Source organism: Balaenoptera ricei, chromosome 19, assembly GCF_028023285.1.
Source record: "Balaenoptera ricei isolate mBalRic1 chromosome 19, mBalRic1.hap2, whole genome shotgun sequence".
Taxonomy (NCBI): Eukaryota; Metazoa; Chordata; class Mammalia; order Artiodactyla; family Balaenopteridae; genus Balaenoptera; species Balaenoptera ricei.
Window position 1 is genome coordinate 54,322,612 of NC_082657.1, and position 19,261 is coordinate 54,341,872.

The 19,261-nt window shown below is 43.5% G+C and overlaps 1 protein-coding gene across 1 annotated transcript in view; it reads left to right on the forward strand.

Annotated features, from left to right (window-relative positions):
- WWOX (WW domain containing oxidoreductase) overlaps positions 1-19,261 on the forward strand; it is a 967,168-nt gene that overhangs the window by 277,882 nt on the left and 670,025 nt on the right. The window contains exons 7-8 of the mRNA XM_059903718.1: positions 1,421-1,606; positions 7,070-7,334. Coding sequence (XP_059759701.1) covers positions 1,421-1,606; positions 7,070-7,334 — 451 coding nt within the window. The remainder of the gene's footprint in view (positions 1-1,420; positions 1,607-7,069; positions 7,335-19,261) is intronic.

Genomic DNA, 19,261 nt, shown 5'->3' on the forward strand with positions numbered 1-19,261 from the left:
TTCTATGAAAAGAACACTAAGTTTTTTAAAATGAAAGATAGGAAATATTTCATTTCCTATATCACATATTCCATGCCATTGGTGTGGAATCTGAACACCATCAGTTTCCAGCCCCTTATTTTACAAGCAAGAATCAGAAACTCAGAGGATTTGGTGATTTGCTTGAATCTGGGACAAAACGCTGATCTTTTATCTCTTAAAGCAGTGGTCCTGTAAGACCGTACCGTCTCTTTTTCTCGTGTTTCATGTGTTAGCTAAATTCCCGAAACGCTTTTTTTTTTTTCTTCCTACAAAGCATTTATTTATGACATTTTTTTCTTATTATAAAGACAGCACATGTTAATTATGGAAAAAATAAATATGAATAAACTCAGAAAGAAAACAATTTAAGACACTTTGGGTTCCATCTACCCCTAGAGGCAATCACTGTTAACATTTTTGTCTATCTTTCATTAGCATTGTGTGTCTGTGTGTGTGTGTGTGATCATACAATATTATATATTTTGTTTTTAAACATGAATGTTTTACAGGGTCAATAGATTTGTTATTTTAATGGCTGCATAGTATTCTATCATATGCATATATTCCAATTCATTTAATGATTCCCCAGTTGTACATTTAGTTTACTTGTAATGTGTTGCTCTTATGTTGCAATTACAAACACTGTGGATAGCCTTGAATATATTTCTTTATACAATTCTCATTAGTACCTTAGGATGATTTCTTACAAATACAATTTCTTGATTAGGATTTAGGATTTTGATTCACATGAAAGGCTTTTATTTTTAAATTTTTTATTATGAAATTATGTGCAAACAAAGAGAAAATATAACAGACCTCCACTTACCTATCCCCAAGCTGACTTCTAAAATGTAGATTTAACTTGACTTCTAAAAGGAATATATCCAAACAGTTTGTGCCTATCTCTTTAGACAGAGCATTTCCACCTTGGTATGTTTTACTTAATACCTAGTAAGTGCTGGTTCTGGTGTTGGCTTTTTCACAGCACACTTTCTCCTTTATTCCTTATGTCTTACTTTAAGGGCTGTTTCGATTTTATAGATGACGAAGCTGAGAACTGAATGAGCTAAGGAAGCACAGATTCAACTAGGCGGTAGAACCTGTGTTCCAACCTGGGTGACCAACTCATCCCAGTTTGCCCAGTATGGTCCCGGTTTTGGCACTGAAAGTCCCGCATCCCAGGAACCCCCTCGTCCCCAGCAGCCCAGCACAATTGCTCACTTAGAGTCCAAGCCCTTCCTGAGCAGAATGGTCTCAGATGCGACATTCTAGGGCATCCCATTTCCAGCTGTCTATAGTCCTGAAGATATTGAAGAATTGGTTATTCCCGGGGGAGCGTGGGTCATCCTTGGTTTCAGAGCGTTTCTATCTGCACAACGTCGGATGTTTTCTTTTTCAGGTCACTTCACGTGCTTGTGTGCAATGCAGCAGTGTTCGCTCTCCCCTGGAGCCTCACGAAAGATGGCCTGGAGACCACCTTCCAGGTGAACCACCTGGGCCACTTCTACCTTGTCCAGCTCCTCCAGGACGTCTTGTGCCGCTCAGCCCCTGCCCGGGTCATCGTGGTCTCCTCGGAGTCCCATAGGTGGGTTAGAATTGGATGTTCTGTTCACGTGACCGCCTTCCTCACACCAGCTGCTGGTCCCCCCAGCCTCTCTTTTTGAAAATAATTTTCATTAGTCCTGCTCCAGAAAGTGTGTACTCAACCTGGCTTACTGAATTTATCGAGGTCTTTTTTGTGTGTGTATGCGCGTGATGGTGGGCGATTATTTGGGGGTAGTGTCGACAGCAAGGTAGATTGTTTTTATAACTATACTTCAGGTCCCTCATTGATTTTGCTTTGAGATGGAATAATAATTGATTAAATCTGAATTCCTGACCTTTATTGATTTGTCATTCACCAACTTCACCATCTCACGAAGAAGAATGTGCAGTTATTCTAGCAGGAGAAACAATGCAATTAAAAACTGCAAGATGAAATCCAGTTGTTTTATAATGAGAAATTAGGGAATTCAATGCAGACATTAGCTGTGTGATTGTAGAAAGGGAAGTACTGTAGTTAGAACATATTAGAAATCTGGCCATGACTCTTTTGGTTAAAATTTCAATTAAAACATCAGATGGCACTTCTTTTCTGTTACCATTAGGAGAATATTCAGTTGACTAAGAAGACATTTGAAAATTTCCTCGTATTTTCAGCATGTTTATTTCTAGAGTTGGATAAACAACTTTGTCTAAAGAGAAGTACCCTGAGAAGATAAAGGACTTGCCGGGTGAGGCTAGATTTAATACATGTTAGGGAGATTTTCCTGGTGTGGTTGGGAGCTTTCACTCCTACCAAAGTAGCTGGAGAAAAATAATGTGCAAGGGCCTGTTTTTTTCTCTTCGTCTTAAGTCCTGAAATGTTTTAGTGACCCAGAATGAAGCTTATTTTTTTAAATCATGCTTCCATAAAATGTAACCCCTGGGACTTGGAAGAGAGAGACCAGCCAAGGGTTAGTCTGAACCCTTTATCACTCCCAAACACAGGGGCTTATGGTTGAAATGACACACTGCAGATAGATTTAGTTTTACCATTTGAAATTTATGACGGCCGAAATGAGAGGAAAATGCCGGTAATAATCTTCCCCTGCGTTAAAAGACATGAAACATCTCGTAATTAGGTGGTAACAAAATCAGGACATCCTTATCTTTGCAAATCACACCGGGTTCGTGAAAGTGGAGTGGCCTTGTTCAGGCATGAGGGAGGCTACTGCGGGGGCGATGGGGAGAGAGCTCCAGACATAAATCTGCCAGCCCCAGTCGTTTGCCAGATGTGGAGGGCACCACGGGATACGTTTAAATGAGCTGGTATTTAATGGGAGATTCTGTGGAATTGTCAGCTGCTTTCTTCCCTTTGTAAATCTGGATCTCAAATAGTATTTCATGGGACGTCTTTGTTCTCTCCTTAACTGCAGTGTAATTCGCGCTTACCTTGGAGATCTGAATCTTGATTTCATTTAAAAGATGGATCGGAAGGCAGGGCCCTGGTCTCTTGAGTTCGATCCATTGTAGTTTCCAGACCAGGTCTTCCTGAAGTGGGTGTTATCAGGCCCGCTCCTGTCTGGCGACGGGCAGCGGTTTTCTACTTCCCGATGACCTCTTGCCCGTATTAAAGGGTGTTTTTACAAAATGTTAATTCTCCCAAGCTGGTTTGTTTATTACACTTGTGTTGCACCCCAGAGCCCGAGTGAATACTGGGCGGGCAGTCCTGGGAAAGCACTCACTTGCTGCTCAAGGACCCAGAGCCCTAAACCATGTCGTAAAACGGAAGGGTTGATATCTAATTACCTCCATAAACCTTGGTGGAATCTCTTCGTTGGAGTCAGGACCCCCTGTTAGGGGAAAAATGAAGTCCAATGTTTGCAGAAAATACTATACCAGACTGCCCCAAGGCAAAATATTTATTAGCCTCCCCAAGTCTTCCCTGTATTTTAGTTACTTATCTGGAACCGGAGCAAGTGAATTGAAATCCATCATATGAAAATGAGAACTTCCTTGCTGTGAAAAGAATTTTCAGATAACAATTAAAATGGAATGAAAAGAGTGGAGTATTGGCTGAAGGGCTGTAAATGGCTGCAGCTGTGTTGAGTGCCAAGTTGACACACACACACACACACACACACACACACACAGACACACACACACAGACACACACACACACACAGCCTCTGATGCAAATTCAGTCCTATTCTTTGAACATACTGGCTTTTGTCTATATAGAATCCAGCCTAATTATTTTAGTTGGGTTATTTAAAAATCCTCAGTTTAAAAAAAAATAAATAAAGGAGCAGTATATAGAGAAATATAAGATAGAGGTCCTCTCAAACAGCAGATGTTAATGTCCAGAGAGCACATGTTAACATTTGAGTGTCCTGGTAGGAGAATAACTCTATTAAGATGTTATTGTTTAGCTTTGTCAATTTTTCAACTTGAAAACAGGGTAGGCAGCTTTTGTAGACTTGTTTTGCTGCCTCTTGAGCTGAGAGGTGAACGCGGTCATTTTTCAGGAAGCAGGCCCCGGCTCAGAGGAATCAAAAAGCTCGCCCACCCTCTCTCCTCCCTGGAGGACTGTCAGTACAAGCTAATCAGGCCTTAAAAATGAGTGTGCTGCTCAGGAGATCAGCAGGTCAGGAACTCAGGGGTCCACTTATGGGGGAGGGCTGTTTGCAGAGGGCGGGCCTAATATCTAGTAGCCGTTTCTCCATCTCCAAACCTGCTTTCAACCTGGTTCCATCTAATTTCTCATCGTGGTGGATTTTGGTTTTGTTTTTGCCTTGTTTCTAGGTTGGGGACTAGGAATGAATACCTTCTCTTAAGGGTTGAATCTACCCAGTGTTCCCCAGGACATGAGATACTTCTGCATTGTCTTTAAAAGCCAAAGCAGGGAAATCATTCTAAACATTAGAAAGTGCTACATGCAAATGTTCATGAAGAACATAAAGCCTCTGAACAGAATGGTAAAATTTGCCTTTTGAGCAAAGCTCAAAACAAAGCTTTTTGTAATAAAGGAAACTTGGCTCTTAGTTTGGAATTGCAAACCCACGATCAAACTTCAGTCCTCTAATCCCGAATTTAGGCCCTACTGTGTGTCATAGGCAACATTCAAGGAGCTCACTGCCCACCTCCTGAGAACTCACAGTCTAGGGTTGGAAGCAAATGAACAAATGACTTGCAGTCTGTATGGTAAGGACAGAGGCACAAGGTACAAAGGTGGCCTGACTTGCTTTGTTGCTAACGTTGCAGGGTGGCAGGTCCTTGAACAATAGGAATAGCATGGACCAGGTCCCAGAAAGTGGATACTTAATTTCCATCTACTCTGCGTGGCTTCTTTCAGTCTATCCCTCACTGCCACCCTAGAAATCACTGTGACAGCAAGCAGTGGAAGAGTTAGTTAGGGAGAGCTTCCTGGAAGAAGTGACACCTGAGCTGGATTGGGCTAAACAAAGGATGCCAAGAAAGCCAATGAAAGCGGAACGGAGAGTGAGTGAAGGACGCTATATTCGTCCCGTACCTGTTAGATGTTGTCTAAATCCTGGATGCTCTTTTCTACTCAGAGCGGGTAGAACTTCTGGGCCATACCTTAGATCATTGCCTCCTCAACTCAACAGTCCTTTTTTTTTTTTTTTTGGTGACAACTCTTCTGTAACACCTTATTACTATTTTGAAATAAAATTAAGACATATCAATAATATAACTTCCCTGCATACATATGTTGTAATTCAGTGTGCTAGCTTATGTGTAATGTAAGGAAAAAAATGAATGTGAAGCAAAATAGCATGTGTTCCAACATGTCAGTGCTTGGGCAGGACTTCAGGGAAGGTAAGTCATCAGAGAGCCCAGCTCTCCATTGGGATCCTCGCACATGTGGGTTGTTAACAGGTGTGCGCCATTGCAGCCTCAAATGCCACCAGCCTCGGGTCAAGCCTCACCTCCCCGCCACCCAATCCCATAAAAATCTCAAAGTGCGCTCATTCCTCATTTACATGGTTGTGGCACGCTGCTCCTGGAAATTCAGCGGCTGTTACAACTGTGCATCTGTGTAAAGCACAGCTCGGCTCTAGGCTCAGATAATTACACACAGGCTTTCATCTGCCTGAATGTCCAGTGGGACCATCTTCCTTGAGCAAGGCTCCGAGTGCGTGGCAGGACATCTCCTGTCCCCGGCCCCCGCCGGCAGTCGTTATGACAACCAGAACAAGCCTCCCATAAATTTTCAAATTTCCCGCTAAGTTTCACCGCCTCAGAGGATTAAGCTCGGAAGTCTGGGCTCTTCCCGTGGTCTGGGGACTTGGAAACAGGCAGCGGATGATTCGTTTCGGAGTCTCACTGCCTTATCCACGCCAGCGTCTCTGGCCATGACCTTTGTTGATGACTTCGGTTCGGCAAGGTCGTTTAACACCAGAAATGGGATGTCACTGACTGAGTCCTGGAGAAGGGGTATTTAATTTCCATTAAGACATGAATTTCGTCTGCCCCTGGGATACTCTTCTTGGTCATAGCTCCATCTGAACTGCTCCTTTAAGGAACAACCAGATTATTCCATCATTTTCGTTTTACCTTTTGCTTTCCTCTTCCACAGTGGTTGTCTCCAGTGCCCTTGTTGTGCTCCCTTATTACTCAGGGCAAATGCCCAGAGTTAATTTAATGAAGCAAACTCCAAGGGGTCCTTAATGAAGATGAGACTGTGGTCTAGAAAATTCCTTCTGTTATGATCTCTTTTTTGCTTGTTAGGGAAGTCACTACTTTGTTGTTATTTAAAAAAAGGAGAAAGAAAGAAAGGAAAGAAACAAACAGCTGGTGTTTAACGACTCTGTCAGACCCAATTATAAAACATCAGCTACTTACTTTGATTTGTGTGTATCCATGGCATGGATATACTTAAAAACATTAGACTCTGCCAGAACTTATTTTGGCTTTGTTTACATTTATCTTTTAAACGTATAAGACTATTGATGGCACCTCACCAAGGTTATAACCCCTTTATAATCATTAATTTTTAATCTGCAAAGGAGTCTTAGAGGCAGCAAGGCTCATCTATATTTATTTGGATGCTCGAATGAAAATATACAGGACACAAGCATTGGCTAAAATAACCCAGGAAGACCCTGTCAAAGGTTAGGAATGCGATATCTTTCTGCTTCCAAAAGCAGCAGCCCTTTATTTAAGATGTTTTTCCATTTAATTTAATTATCCTTGAACTTCCTGTTGAAGGTTTTGAAAAATATATGTTAGAGGCAGGGGGTGGTGGAGTGGGGCTTCAGCATGTGAAGACCGCTCCATTTATGAGTTTGGGCCTTTATTAAGTGTGCCTTTGGACCCAGTTGGTTTATATCGTGAAATCACCATTGTCTGTTTTTAAGGAGACTTTGTTTCGATGTTTGCCCAATTGAGTTTTCAATCATCTCTGCATAGTTTTTCTCAGATTTCTAATAAAAACACAACGCTATATCAGAAGTCAGAGACTGGCCGTTTCATATCATATTTTTTGTTTTTTGTTTTGTTTAAGGTTTACAGATATTAACGATTCCTCTGGGAAACTAGACTTTAGCCGCCTTTCTCCATCGAAAAATGACTACTGGGCCATGCTGGCTTACAACCGGTCCAAACTCTGTAACATCCTCTTCTCCAGCGAGCTGCACCGCCGCCTGTCCCCGCGCGGGGTCACGTCGAACGCGGTGCACCCCGGGAACATGATGTACTCCTCCCTGCATCGCGGCTGGTGGGTGTACACGCTGCTCTTCACCTTGGCCAGACCCTTCACCAAGTCCATGGTAAGTGAACTGCCGCCGTCGCCGCACACACCTCCAGCGCGCCTTTACGGAAAGGGTCCTAGAGAAACCCAGGCACACGCGCTTTCTGCGCCTCTCACCTCTTGTGAGGATGAGTCGGGTCTCGGTCATCACAGCATCAGGCCTGTTAGGGCTCTTGGACACATTTCAGTGGACTTGAGATTGCATCTGCTTCTCTAGAGGTGTCTTGGAGGGCCAGAGAGAAGGCGTGCTCTTTCAGTATTGTGTTAAAATGTGGCTGAATGTCTTCATGGAGATGATTTGTTTGCTTTCGATGTGGTTTTTTTTTTTTTTTTTTTTCCAGTAAGCACAGTCCTTCAAAACTGTGTTTTGTGTTAGTAGGTGAATAACATGGATTCATGCCTTTTGAATTATTAGCAGATGTGATTCCTTTGTTTGCATTGAGAATCTGTATCTGTTGTTTTAATGGGTGTAAACCTCTCCTGGAAGAATCCTTTGTTGGGCTACAGGTGCACTTTATTCTTTACTTCTCCAAAGGTAAGTCCTTCTGGGTGAATCACACGACTGTGATTAGATTTGGAAATGTTCGCAAAGGTAAGTGTGAAGTTCTTTCTGTTTTTGATGGTCCTATAACAACTGTATCTGGAAACTTCTTCCATGAAAGAAGTTTGAGGAGGAAGTCATTTGAATGAAGAATGCACATTTCTACACAATGTATTTGGTATGGTACTTTTCTAAAACACAGGCCTTTAAAAAAAATGTTTTCCTATTTAGTGGACACCAGTGTTCCAGTTAACCAAACCTACCATGTAATCCTCAGAAACACCTTGGCTTTTAGGAGTAACGTAATTCAAGTCATTAACCTCCAATGTTCTGGGCAAAGGATCCCATAGCCTCTGAATACAGTGTGCTGCCTTCTCCTGCAGCCCTTCCCACCCACCATCCTTAAGCTTCATGTCTGTGGATGGCTTTTAAAGCTGCAAGGAAAATCTTTTGACCTGCATAGGAGAAAGTAAGTAAGTGCTTTTTTAATTTTAATCAACCAGGTGGTTCTTATGCAAAGCATATAGACTCAATCCAAGAGGTGAATACTTAAAGAACAGAAGAAGTGGAAGGGTCTCTGGAGAGCAGTTCTCCAAGGCCAAGGCGGGTGGAAAACTAGAAAGCGTGTTGTGTCCCAGGGTTCTGAAGCTTCCCCATCGGCAGGCTGTCCATGATTGCGTGAGAGTTGGTTCTCCGCGAGGGCAACTTTGACCATGATTTCGGCTCATTGTCTTAAGTTGGGTCCTTCAGTAGAGATGATAAGGGAGAATATGGGCCTGGACTGGTGTCAGCGCCATTGACAGTACCTTGGATAAGTTGTTGTTCAAGTTTATGAAGGGGGAGAGGAGAGAGCAGCGTCCTTTCTCATTTTCTGCTGGCCCTGTACCTTCAGGACCAACAGCCCAATCATCGCGTGTGATTTGTAATCTCTGGGTCTTGAGTTTTCTCACTTGTGTTTGATCATTGGTGGAAGCTAAGGAACTCCTTTTGTGACATCAGAGTCTTGCTTTTTCTTCTTCTGGAATTTCTCTAATCACAGGAATGTGGAGGGAGAGAACTGAGGCGGGTCTGTGACCACAAGGTCTATGATGGAGGGCGGTGAAACCGTCTCACCATTGGGCGAGGTCTCCAGTGGATGAGGGCTTGTTGATGGAAAATGATAGCCACTCTTACTCTGCGATGGGACCACAGGGCTGAAAAACCCTGGGCAAGGGCAGGTGGGAGGAAGAAGAAGACTAGTTCTGGGAAAGTAAAAGGCGGAGTGAATGGTTTTGTTTCTTGGGGAGGGGATCGTTGTCTAAGAGTTAACGTGAACACAACACATAAACGTGTTTAGCCAAGTCAGGCTGGATTGTCTGCTCCTTGGACATAACGAGGATTTCTGAAAGTGCCAGCAAATTAAGTCAGGCAGGCAACTGTGTTGTGGTCACAGAATATTGCTATTTGGCTGGTAACTGTGGTCGAGACTCAAGCCAACGGGAAAACAAGAGCGTGGAGTTGGAAACTGAGGCAGGAGTGTCACCAGACAGCTGGGCAGCACAGGGAGTTAGGAGAAGGTCCCCACTGAATGCACACCACACCGGGATCTGGTCTCAGTGATGCCCGATGCCCAGCCTAAGTGGCTCTTTCCTCCTCCTTCACCAGCCAGTGTACAGAGGCTTCGGCCACCCCCCAACCTAGTCCCCAGTGCTCCCAGTGGGAAAGTGCCCACTGGGAGCAGTCTTGGGCAACATATAAAACAAGAACTGGTCTCTGTGGCCCTGGGTGAGAGGGGGGTTTGGGAAAATGAGCAGATAACCCTTGAGAAGGTTTGGAGAGAAGTGGAGACGTCACCAAAAAACCCCCCGGATTTGGTTAAGTTGTATTGGCAGTGGTGGAATGTTCCATAAAAGGGCAGGGGACATAAACCCTTAGCCTATGTTAGAAAAGGGATTTGACATGGCTTCCTGGTGGTGGCAACTGTGAGAAAGCTGCTGCCTGGGACAGTGGACCTACTGACTCTCTTGCTTATGATCCTGACGGTCAAGCCCCAGCTCTTACCCTTGGAATTGGGAGAGCTTGGGCAAGACACTTGACCTTTCTGAGCTTGTTCCCTCGTAACCAAAATGGCGATAAAGGTTGGCATGAGGATCGACAGTAATGGATTCAAGGTCTGTCATATCTTTATATATTTAGGTATTTGGTGGGGTTTCTTAGACCCCAGAGTTCCATACGACTGAGGTTCATAAAGAGGTGGAACGGGAGCCCTGGACTTGGCAAACTCACGGCCAGTCACCTCTCTTTGATGAAAATGTAGGACTCTGTATGTGGGAGAGGACTCAGTACCAGTATAGACCTGGGATCTACTGTTTCACTCGTAGGACAGACTGAACTACAGATCCAAGCTCATGTTCTGTCCTTCCATACAGGGCTTGGCATTGCTTCCATCGCAATAAGACATTGTTTTGTGGATGAAGGGCGCACTTCTGCCATTTTAATGTGAACATGTTTTTGGACCTAAGCCATGTGGTTGCATCCCCATTCCCACCCCGTGTAGGAGTTGGATCCTAAATGCTCATGGAGAACCTGAGCATAGATTCAGGGTTCCCCTCTCCCAATGGCTAGTGTTCTGTTTGTGCTTCATCTTTGCCCTTTCTGCCTTTCACTTCAGACAGAGCATTTTCCTTTTGCCCTGAGGGTTGCTGGAGTGTGCATTCCATTGCGCAAGGTCAAGGAAACAAGAAACACAACCAGCCTTGTGCTGGGAGCCCTGCCTTCCTTCTCCGCTGTAGCCGGCTCCCTTAAGTATTAAACAGCAGTATTCTAATATCAGCGTCCCTTTTTTATTTGCTGTGACTTGCTGTGACTGCGGTGATTTTAGTTACAGTCATTAGGTCACCCTTCATGGAGTCAGGCTATTTTAAGTGCCTCTTTAAGGAATATTGTGGCAAATCAGTAATTTTACAATTGGATATTCTTGTGCAACTTTATTAAATGTAATCTGTCTTTTAAATGTTGCCCTTTTACAGTTATACATTTCTAATTGTTGCTGTAAATGCATTATCACTTTGAAATTAATTAATTTTTCCATTTTGCCCGCCTGCAGTATAATAATCACTAATGAGAAACTCTTAGGGATTAATTCTCAGCACAGTGACCCCTACTGGTGGAGCCATGTCTCTGACACTTCTTCCTCTTGTGGTACAGAGGTCAGGACAGGTATATGGGGGTTTCGGAGGGAAAAGCGTTTTTCCCTCTTCCCTCCAATTTATAATAAAATTAAAGTAATAGATAAAAATGGGAATAGGATTGTCTTAAGTATTGTTTTAAAAAAGATGCAGGGTTCCGTAGCTGCTTGCTTTAAGGAAACTAAACTTTGCTGGAAGCTTTCTAGTTATGAAGTCACATCCATCATACGTGTGTCATATACTTATTTTCCCATCTCTCTAGCTTGCTGTTTATTTAAATACTCCAAAATTACATTTTGCATATGGATGCACTAATATATATTGTATGTTAGTGTATGTAATGTATTCATACATACATATTACCCTCTGGGGCTTATTTCACAAAATCAGGCATATTGTATTATCTGGTGATCTGTGAGATTTTTAAAGGTAGGTTTGGCTATTTGCTATTGTTGCCATACACCCAAGTAAGATGCAGCTTGGCAGGTAAGGCCAGGCATTGTGGTGCTTTATGTATCAGCATATATGTCTTCATTTATTGCTTACAGCAGTTTGACGTTAGAATCACTCCCCTTATTTTGCAGTTAAAATGCATAGGGAACTTAACCCAACTTGTTCAAGAAAATGAAATATCAGCTGGCAGACCCTCTGCCAGTTACTTGTTCAAGTTCATTTTCTTTGTCAAATACACCACCGCCCCTGCCACATCGATCCAGTCCTGTGGTTGTGTCTCCTTTTTAAAATGTTTGAAAGCGCCTTTATGAAATGAACCCTCTCCCCGTTTTCTCCCCCGCATAAGCTTGCAGTGCTGGTAAACAACATCTTAGCTCAAGTTCCTAGGTCCAAGCCAGCCTTTTGCCATCAGTATGTAAATTTGAAGCTGAGCCCCCTCACGTGCCTCTTAGGGTGTTTTGTGCAACCAGATGTTTGAGATGGCAGGTAAGGGTAGAAAGAGTATCATGTGTTAGGGTAGCAAGAGCTTAGCAGATGTTTTAGGGAACCGCGTTTTCAAATCGTTTTACATTAAAAAAAAAAAAGGGCTCAAGTTTGTCGAACTTCTGAAACGATTGGGTTACGTTTCCTGGGGCCGCGCAAAGCCAGTCATTGTGCTGAGTTTTAACAGATGCACAGCTACCCTGCTAATGGATGGGCCTGCAATGCTGGTTCTGTTGCAAAGTTATAAATTATAGCTGGAAAAAGCACAGTGTCATTCTTCTAACCTTCGGGAAAGCCAAGCCTGGTAATTCTGCCCTTGAATAACCCGCTGCAGGGTGATTTATAGTTGTACAATTTAAAACATAATGAAGGAGATAATAGATGTTGATTTGTTCTTTAAATTAGTATTTTAGAAAAATACTCCCCCCACCCCTCCCCATTAAATACCTGCAGCTGACTACACTCTGGATACTATCAAGGACAAAACTCCCTGTCTGAATCTTTATTGTTACATTGGAGTAGAAAAGCGGGGGCCTTTTTCTGCGTTGGGAGGAGGAAATAGAATTTTCAAAGTGGAAATTTCAGCATATTCTTCACTAATCTAAATATTTTGAGACTCCTGAGTGAGGGTTGAATTCTCTGGCTGTCTTGCCCTTGCCAGGCCAGATATGTCAGAAAACCAGACTCCTAGGACCTCTCTGTGGTTGCGCCACACGTGGGCTTTTCTGCAAACCCAGCTCCCCCCCCCCCCCCGCCTCCATGGTGGGTTCTTCCCCTCGCCGAAGCCACATCCCCGCAGCCTCAAACATTCTTGTTACTTTCCAGGATTATCATTAGCATTGGTTTTATTCATCATCTCTCGATTCTGTCCAGAGCTTTAAGGTTTACAGTGTTTGCCCAATTTGAAGTCTAAGGGATATGGTCAAATGAAAAAGAGCATAGGATTTAGAATCATTAGGCATGTGTTCAAAATTCAGGTTTCCCCTCTCTTTTTAGTTGTATAATTTTGAAATGATTCACCCTCTCTCAGGCTCATTTTCTACCATCAGTTTAGATGTTTTGGACTGTGACTCAACACCCAGTTAAAAGTGGTTGGTGTATCAGAGGTTTGTTTTTCTCATATATCCAGAAGTCCCTTGGCAGCCAGGGGCTTCTTTAGCTAATATTTAGGCAGCTCCTCTGTGATTGTCTTGGCTTTTTCCTCATGATTATAAGATGGCTGCAGCAACACCAACCATTGCATCCTGTGTGATAAAGTCTGAAGTCAGGGTGGGAGGGATGAGGCCCCTCTTTGCATGCCTTCCTCCTTTATCAAGGAGGAGAACATTCTGTCTCAAAACTGTCCTCCCTCGTAGACGGCTCAGCCCCCACTGGCCAGGATTGAGCCACCCATCCAGATCCCGGGTACAAGGGAGGCTGAAAGAGTGCATTTTGGCATTTTGTGTTTCTGGGGTGGGAGGCAAGATCTGATGGCAAGGAAAAAGGGTAGGATAATGGCTTTTGAGCAGGCCCTATTGAACAGCTGTACATAAAGCTTGCTCATCTGTCTAATTGGGAATGTTGTCTATGTTATAGGGTCATTGTGAAAGCAAGTGAGAGTTAAATGGGAGGCACCTGGCCTTATCTGGTCCCCTTCCACTCACCCAGCTTTACCTCAAGCCACTTCCGGCGCCATTCTCCTTCCTTCTCCAGGTTGCCGAAGTGCACTGCTCTTCAGTCTGGAACACACCTTTCCTTCCATGCTTAGTTACTTTCTGCTTGTCCTTCCAAACTCAATCCAGACATCACACTTCAAGGAAGCCTCCTTAGATCAAGATTTGGTCAGGACCCTCCATTTTGTGCTCTCATAAGAGCCAGTGCTTATCATGCAATACTGTCTGATGTATCATAACGCTCCATCTATATGTGCCGGGGGAATGAATGAAGGACCCCAGAATTTCTTCTTCGTAACGTTTAACAGAAATGCAATTTAGAGAAACAACTCCCATAGTTTTGTGTTTAGTGTCCGTCTTGAAAGTGTTGTTTTTGTCTTCACACTACTGTATCCCTGGTCCATAAGGTACATGCTCAGTAAATACTTGTAAATAAATAAACGAAAGACGATTAGGTGCTTAATGAATGACAATATTGAATCCATTCTTTTTCATGAGTCTCTCTGAGGTGGGCAGGGGATTGCAGTTCAGAAGGTGTAGGTACAGAAACGGATGAGGCTAGGGGGATCCCCTGCTCCCAGAGTCACACAGCTGGTCCATGGGGTCAGAACCCAGCCCCCCGTCCCTGAACCCCTGGTCAGGAGAGACACGAGGGATCCACCCAGTGGTGTGAGTATGGAGGGAAGAGACGTAAGGAGAACAGCAAGGCGTGGGAAAGAAACACTTTAGAGCCGGGCAGCTCTCAGATCCAACCCCAGCTCCATCCCATGCTAACTCTCGGGCACCCTTCAAACCCTGGTTAACATCCTTGTGTATGGGCTCGTGTTGAGAATTGAACGGGATCATGAATGTGTAGCATCCAGAATGTGCTAGATGTTCAGTAAACATTCACTGGTATTGCTGTTGTTGACCTGCGTTGAGAGTAGAAGATCATGAGTGTATAGCATTCAGAGTAGGCTAGATATGCAGTAAACATTTTTTATCATCATCATCATTATTTTTTCAAACAAGGGAAGGGTTGTGTTACTTCCCATTGCTTGGAAATGCCCACTCTCCTAATGACAGCCCTGTGTCTGTCACAGAAGGTCTAATTTTCCCTGTGAATATTAGGCATAAAGAAACCATATACAACCCCGAGTAAGAGCTGGACAACATACAGAACGGTAACCAGGCCTGGACCCACAGTGCATAGTGTAAGCCCTCCTGGCGGCCTGTTTAAGTACCCCTTAGCTTTGAGGAAAGAGTCCCCCTTTCTTGTTGGAAACAAAGAGGAGGAGGAAAGTATGCTTGGCTTTGTGAGGCCAGGGCTCTTCATGGCTGTATTTGTCTCTGCCTCGCTTTTCTGTGTTTTAAGTCTGGTTAGGCCTTTGTTCCCGAATGAGTGCCTGAGAGGGGGAAAGAAATGACTATCTGGCCTTAATACGTGTGACAAATTTTTTAATGAACACTTAACCAAGATTTGAAATTCCCCTAGTTTTATCTTCCTCGTTTCCTTTTCTTCTGTGTCCCCGCTGGCTCTTGGGTAATGCATTGCCTCTCTTTAACTCTCTTCCTAGCTCTTTTATTACTTTTAAGTTAGTGGAGGCTTCTTTGATCCTCCCCCTCCAGTTTCCTTTTCTCCAATTTCATACTTCTTTCCAATGATTTTTGGCTGCCGCACAGTTTCGATATTGGAGGCCAGCACGGTTAAACAGATGCCAGGAGTTGGTGTTGCCCTGCGATGATGTTTCTGAAACGTTTCTTCTGTGAACATTGATTTTCTTATAACTCACCGGACATGTTGATTTTTCCTCGTGAGGCGGAAGGTAGTGTTTTTCCAGCGGCAATAAGGAGAACTCGAATCTGGGGTTCCGAATTCTTCAGAAGCTAAAATCCACACTCTCCCCTTCTTACTACACTGAGAGAAACGAATACATTGAACATCAGTGGAAGATGTATTCTCATCTTCCCTGAGGACCTACTAAGTGGCAGGCTCCACGCTCGTGGGTTTACGTCTTTGTATCTTGGCTTTTTTTTTTTTTTTTTTTTTAAAGTGTGGGCTGGGAATCAATTTATTTATTTATTTATTTATTTATGGCTGTGTTGGGTCTTCGTTGCTGCTCGCGGGCTTTCTGTAGTTGCGGCGAGCGGGGGCTACTCTTCGTTGCGGTGTGCGGGCTTCTCATTGAGGTGGCTTCTCTTGTTGTGGAGCACGGGCTCTAGGTGCACGGGCTTCAGTAGTTGTGGCACATGGGCTCGGTAGTTGTGGCTCACGGGCTCTAGAGCACAGGCTCAGTAGTTGTGGCGCACAGGTTTATTTGCTCTGTGGCATGTGGGATCTTCCCGGACCAGGGCTCGAACCCGTGTTCCCTGCATTGGCAGGCGGATTCTTAACCACTGTGCCACCAGGGAAGTCCCTGTATCTTGGCTTTTTGAATGTAGTTTTAGAGTTTGCCGTAATCAAGCAATTGTGTGTCTCTGAGCAAGTCATATCCCCTTTCTGGGCCTGCATGTTCTTATCTGTGAAATGAGTCATTTAACCAAGATTAGTTGTCCCATGGGTTTTGGATTTTACAGTGTAATTTGAAAGGAAATTTTTCAAAAAGGAGACTAATCCAGGCTCATATGCTTTATTCTGAAAACTCTGGATGAAAGACAAATCCACCACCATAGACTGTCACCATAATTTTATAAAAGAATAGACATTTAAATGCCAAAAACTGTAGGCAGGACATGATTGTGGGACAGAAAACAGCCCTTTCAATTGAGTACATTCGACTTCAGGGAAAACCATTTCATTGCTCCTTTGGCCGTTGTTCTCATTATTGAAAATGCTGGGTTTACCCTTGGGAATGACCAGCCTAGAAGATTCCAAAGGTACTCTTTCAGCTCCAGAATTCTTCTGTGCATCTTTCAGATCCCAGGATCCAAACTTTCATTAACTCTAACTGTATTGCAGTTGATTTGTGAGCATGTGGGGATACCGTTTGTGAAATGCAGACCTATCCAGCCTCGCCAGAGTGGGGAGAAGGAAAGTGAAGCAGTAGAGGGTCGAATCAGGGCGGACGCTGATCTAACACATCAGATTGTTTTTCCTCATAAGCACCTATTTCAGCCTATGCCCTTTTATGACACCCCATCTGCTTATCGCCCAGTTTCTGTGGGTCTGGAACCTGGGCTCTCTGCTTTAGGGTCAACTTGTGAGTTGCAATCAAGGTGTCAGCCCAGCTGTCACCGTTTCAAGGCTCAGCTGGGGAAGGGCCCACTTAAAAGCTTGTGGGCCTGTTGGCAGGGTTCAGTTCTTTATGGCCTAGAATACTGAGGACTTTGGTTCCTCTCTGCCTTTTAGCCGTGGGCCTCTCTCTCGGTTCTTTGGAGTTACAGCCCTGTGTAACCAAACCCCAGAAGGGATATCTCATAACTTTAGTCCATTCTGTTTGGTAGAAGGAAATCAGTGGGTGTGATCCACGTTCACAGGGAGAGGATCTCACAGTGGTGTCAATACCAGGAAGCATGGGAGCACAGCGGCTTAGGGGCTGCCTACCACACCTTACAAATTCAGTTTTATTTAGTCTTGTGTGTGTGTGTGTGTGCGTATGTGTGTGCGCGCCTTTTGGTAAGCTATCTGGTGGCAGATTTACTCATAGGTCTTGCTAGTTCTTGGCCTTAAGCCATAGCATTCGTTATTGATGCCTGTGTCTTTGCCTTGCTGTTCTCCTGTTTCATCCTTTCTGCATTCTTGTCTTTCCTCTTTCTGGGCTGAGAGGTACCAGATGCAACCATTTTAAAAAAATACATGGCTGTTTATGCATTTTTGTCTCATGAAAAGAAGAAAGAAACGTATGGATTGTGTTTCCTAAAGTCAAGTATTTGTTTTCATGCTGCTTGAGAGGGGGCCATGTTCATCAGTGGCCCAAATTTTCTCTCTAAAGAAACACCTATTGCCGAATTTTGAGTTTCAAAAATTGTCCAGAGATCCTGGACTTTTTTTTTTTTTAAGCCATAAAGGTAGATAAGGCTCACCAATCATTTCAAAGCCCACGTGGAATATTATTCTTATTCCAGACTCTGTATAGTCTTCAGAATTTTTGTCGTTGTTTTAGTTTTGGGATCTGTTTTTAAGTAGGAATCTAAGAAAGAAAGAAAAACAACTAGTACTTTGCTGTTTTCGGAAAAAAGAGATTGAGTTTGAACACTGCAGTTTGATTTTCATGTTACAAAGCCACTCCTGTTAAGATGTACAATATGTGAAATATCTCATTTAGTAATATTCTAATTTCCCCTGTGAAAGATCATGCCCTTTTCCCCAGCTGGGGCTTTTTGCTTCTCCATCTACCACCATGTATAGAATCTACATCACTTGATACATTTTTTCCTTGGGTTTCATATGATGGGGTCTCTTTAATCATTTACATGTTTGAAAAAAAGAAAGTGAAATATTCTTTATGAAGCCAAAGTAATCCACAGGAGTGCGTGGTGTTTGTTCAGCTGGATATCTTATTTATTTGAAGTACTGAGAGAAATCTCTTCTGACTGCTCAGAAAAGGGAAGAATAAACAGTACGAGTGTCCAAGTAATCTGAGCCAGAGAGGCCCTCCTTTCACAGAAAAGTTATAAAAAGTCTATTTGCTAGATCCAAGAAAAATACTGTATATCAACTACTGAGACCTTCCTAATGTTTTCTTAGTATTCTCACTCTTCAGAAGAAAAAAAAAAAACCCTGTAAAATCTGGGAACTTTAGAATTTGGGGGGATAGTTTAATATTCCTAGGCAGGTGAATGCAATCAGTCTGTTTTTCCTTCTTAGAACATAACTTCCCTGGCTGGCTTGGGTGTGTGCTATGTGCCATTTGTCTCTTTGTTGACTCTTTAGAACCATCAAAGACCAAGTAATGGGTAGAATGGCTGAAATCTCAGCATTAACCCTGGGCACATTTCCTATAAAGAAGGCATTAAGAAGATGTTTAGAAGTAAAAAAAAAAAAAAAAAAAAAAATGCAACTTATTTCAAAGAAGTAGAACCTGGAGTATATCCAGTCGTGAAAATAATATAGATTTCCTCTCTTTTTATTCCCTCTGTTACAACCATTAGAAATGAGCTGGCGAATTTCTTGTGGATGAAAAGTAGGGGAACACACCAGACTTCTTTATCCTGAACCTGGAATGGTCTTTTCTCTGCTGCGACTTGCTTTCCGCTTAAACTCAAGCTCGTGTATAACATCTTCCAATGTCGCTTCGTCTCTGTCGGCTTTGTATTTGAACCCAGAGCGAAGGCCTTTTCCAGCCAAAGCCAAAATCAAAAACAAAATTAAAAATTTAGCTTATCTTTGCCAAGTCTACCTGACATGCCTCCATGTTGGGCTGTGATGTGCAGATCTGACCTGTATTCTGTGCAGGATGGGGGATTGACTGTGAGTTTTCCCTGAATAAGTGTGTGTTCTGTAGGCCTCGAGGACCGGGGCAGCTGAGAACAACAACGGCAGCAGCAGGTCACATCGCTCAGGACCCACCTGTGCCGAGAGCCCTCTTCTGAGTACCTCTCGTGCGTCAACACATGACACGGCCCACTCATTCCGTTCCCACAGCCCACTCCCAACAGAATGAGGTGGGCAGAGCTGAGAAGAGCATGTTGGCCTGTTTTGTGAAACAAGAATGCCGTGCCTTGTAGCAGA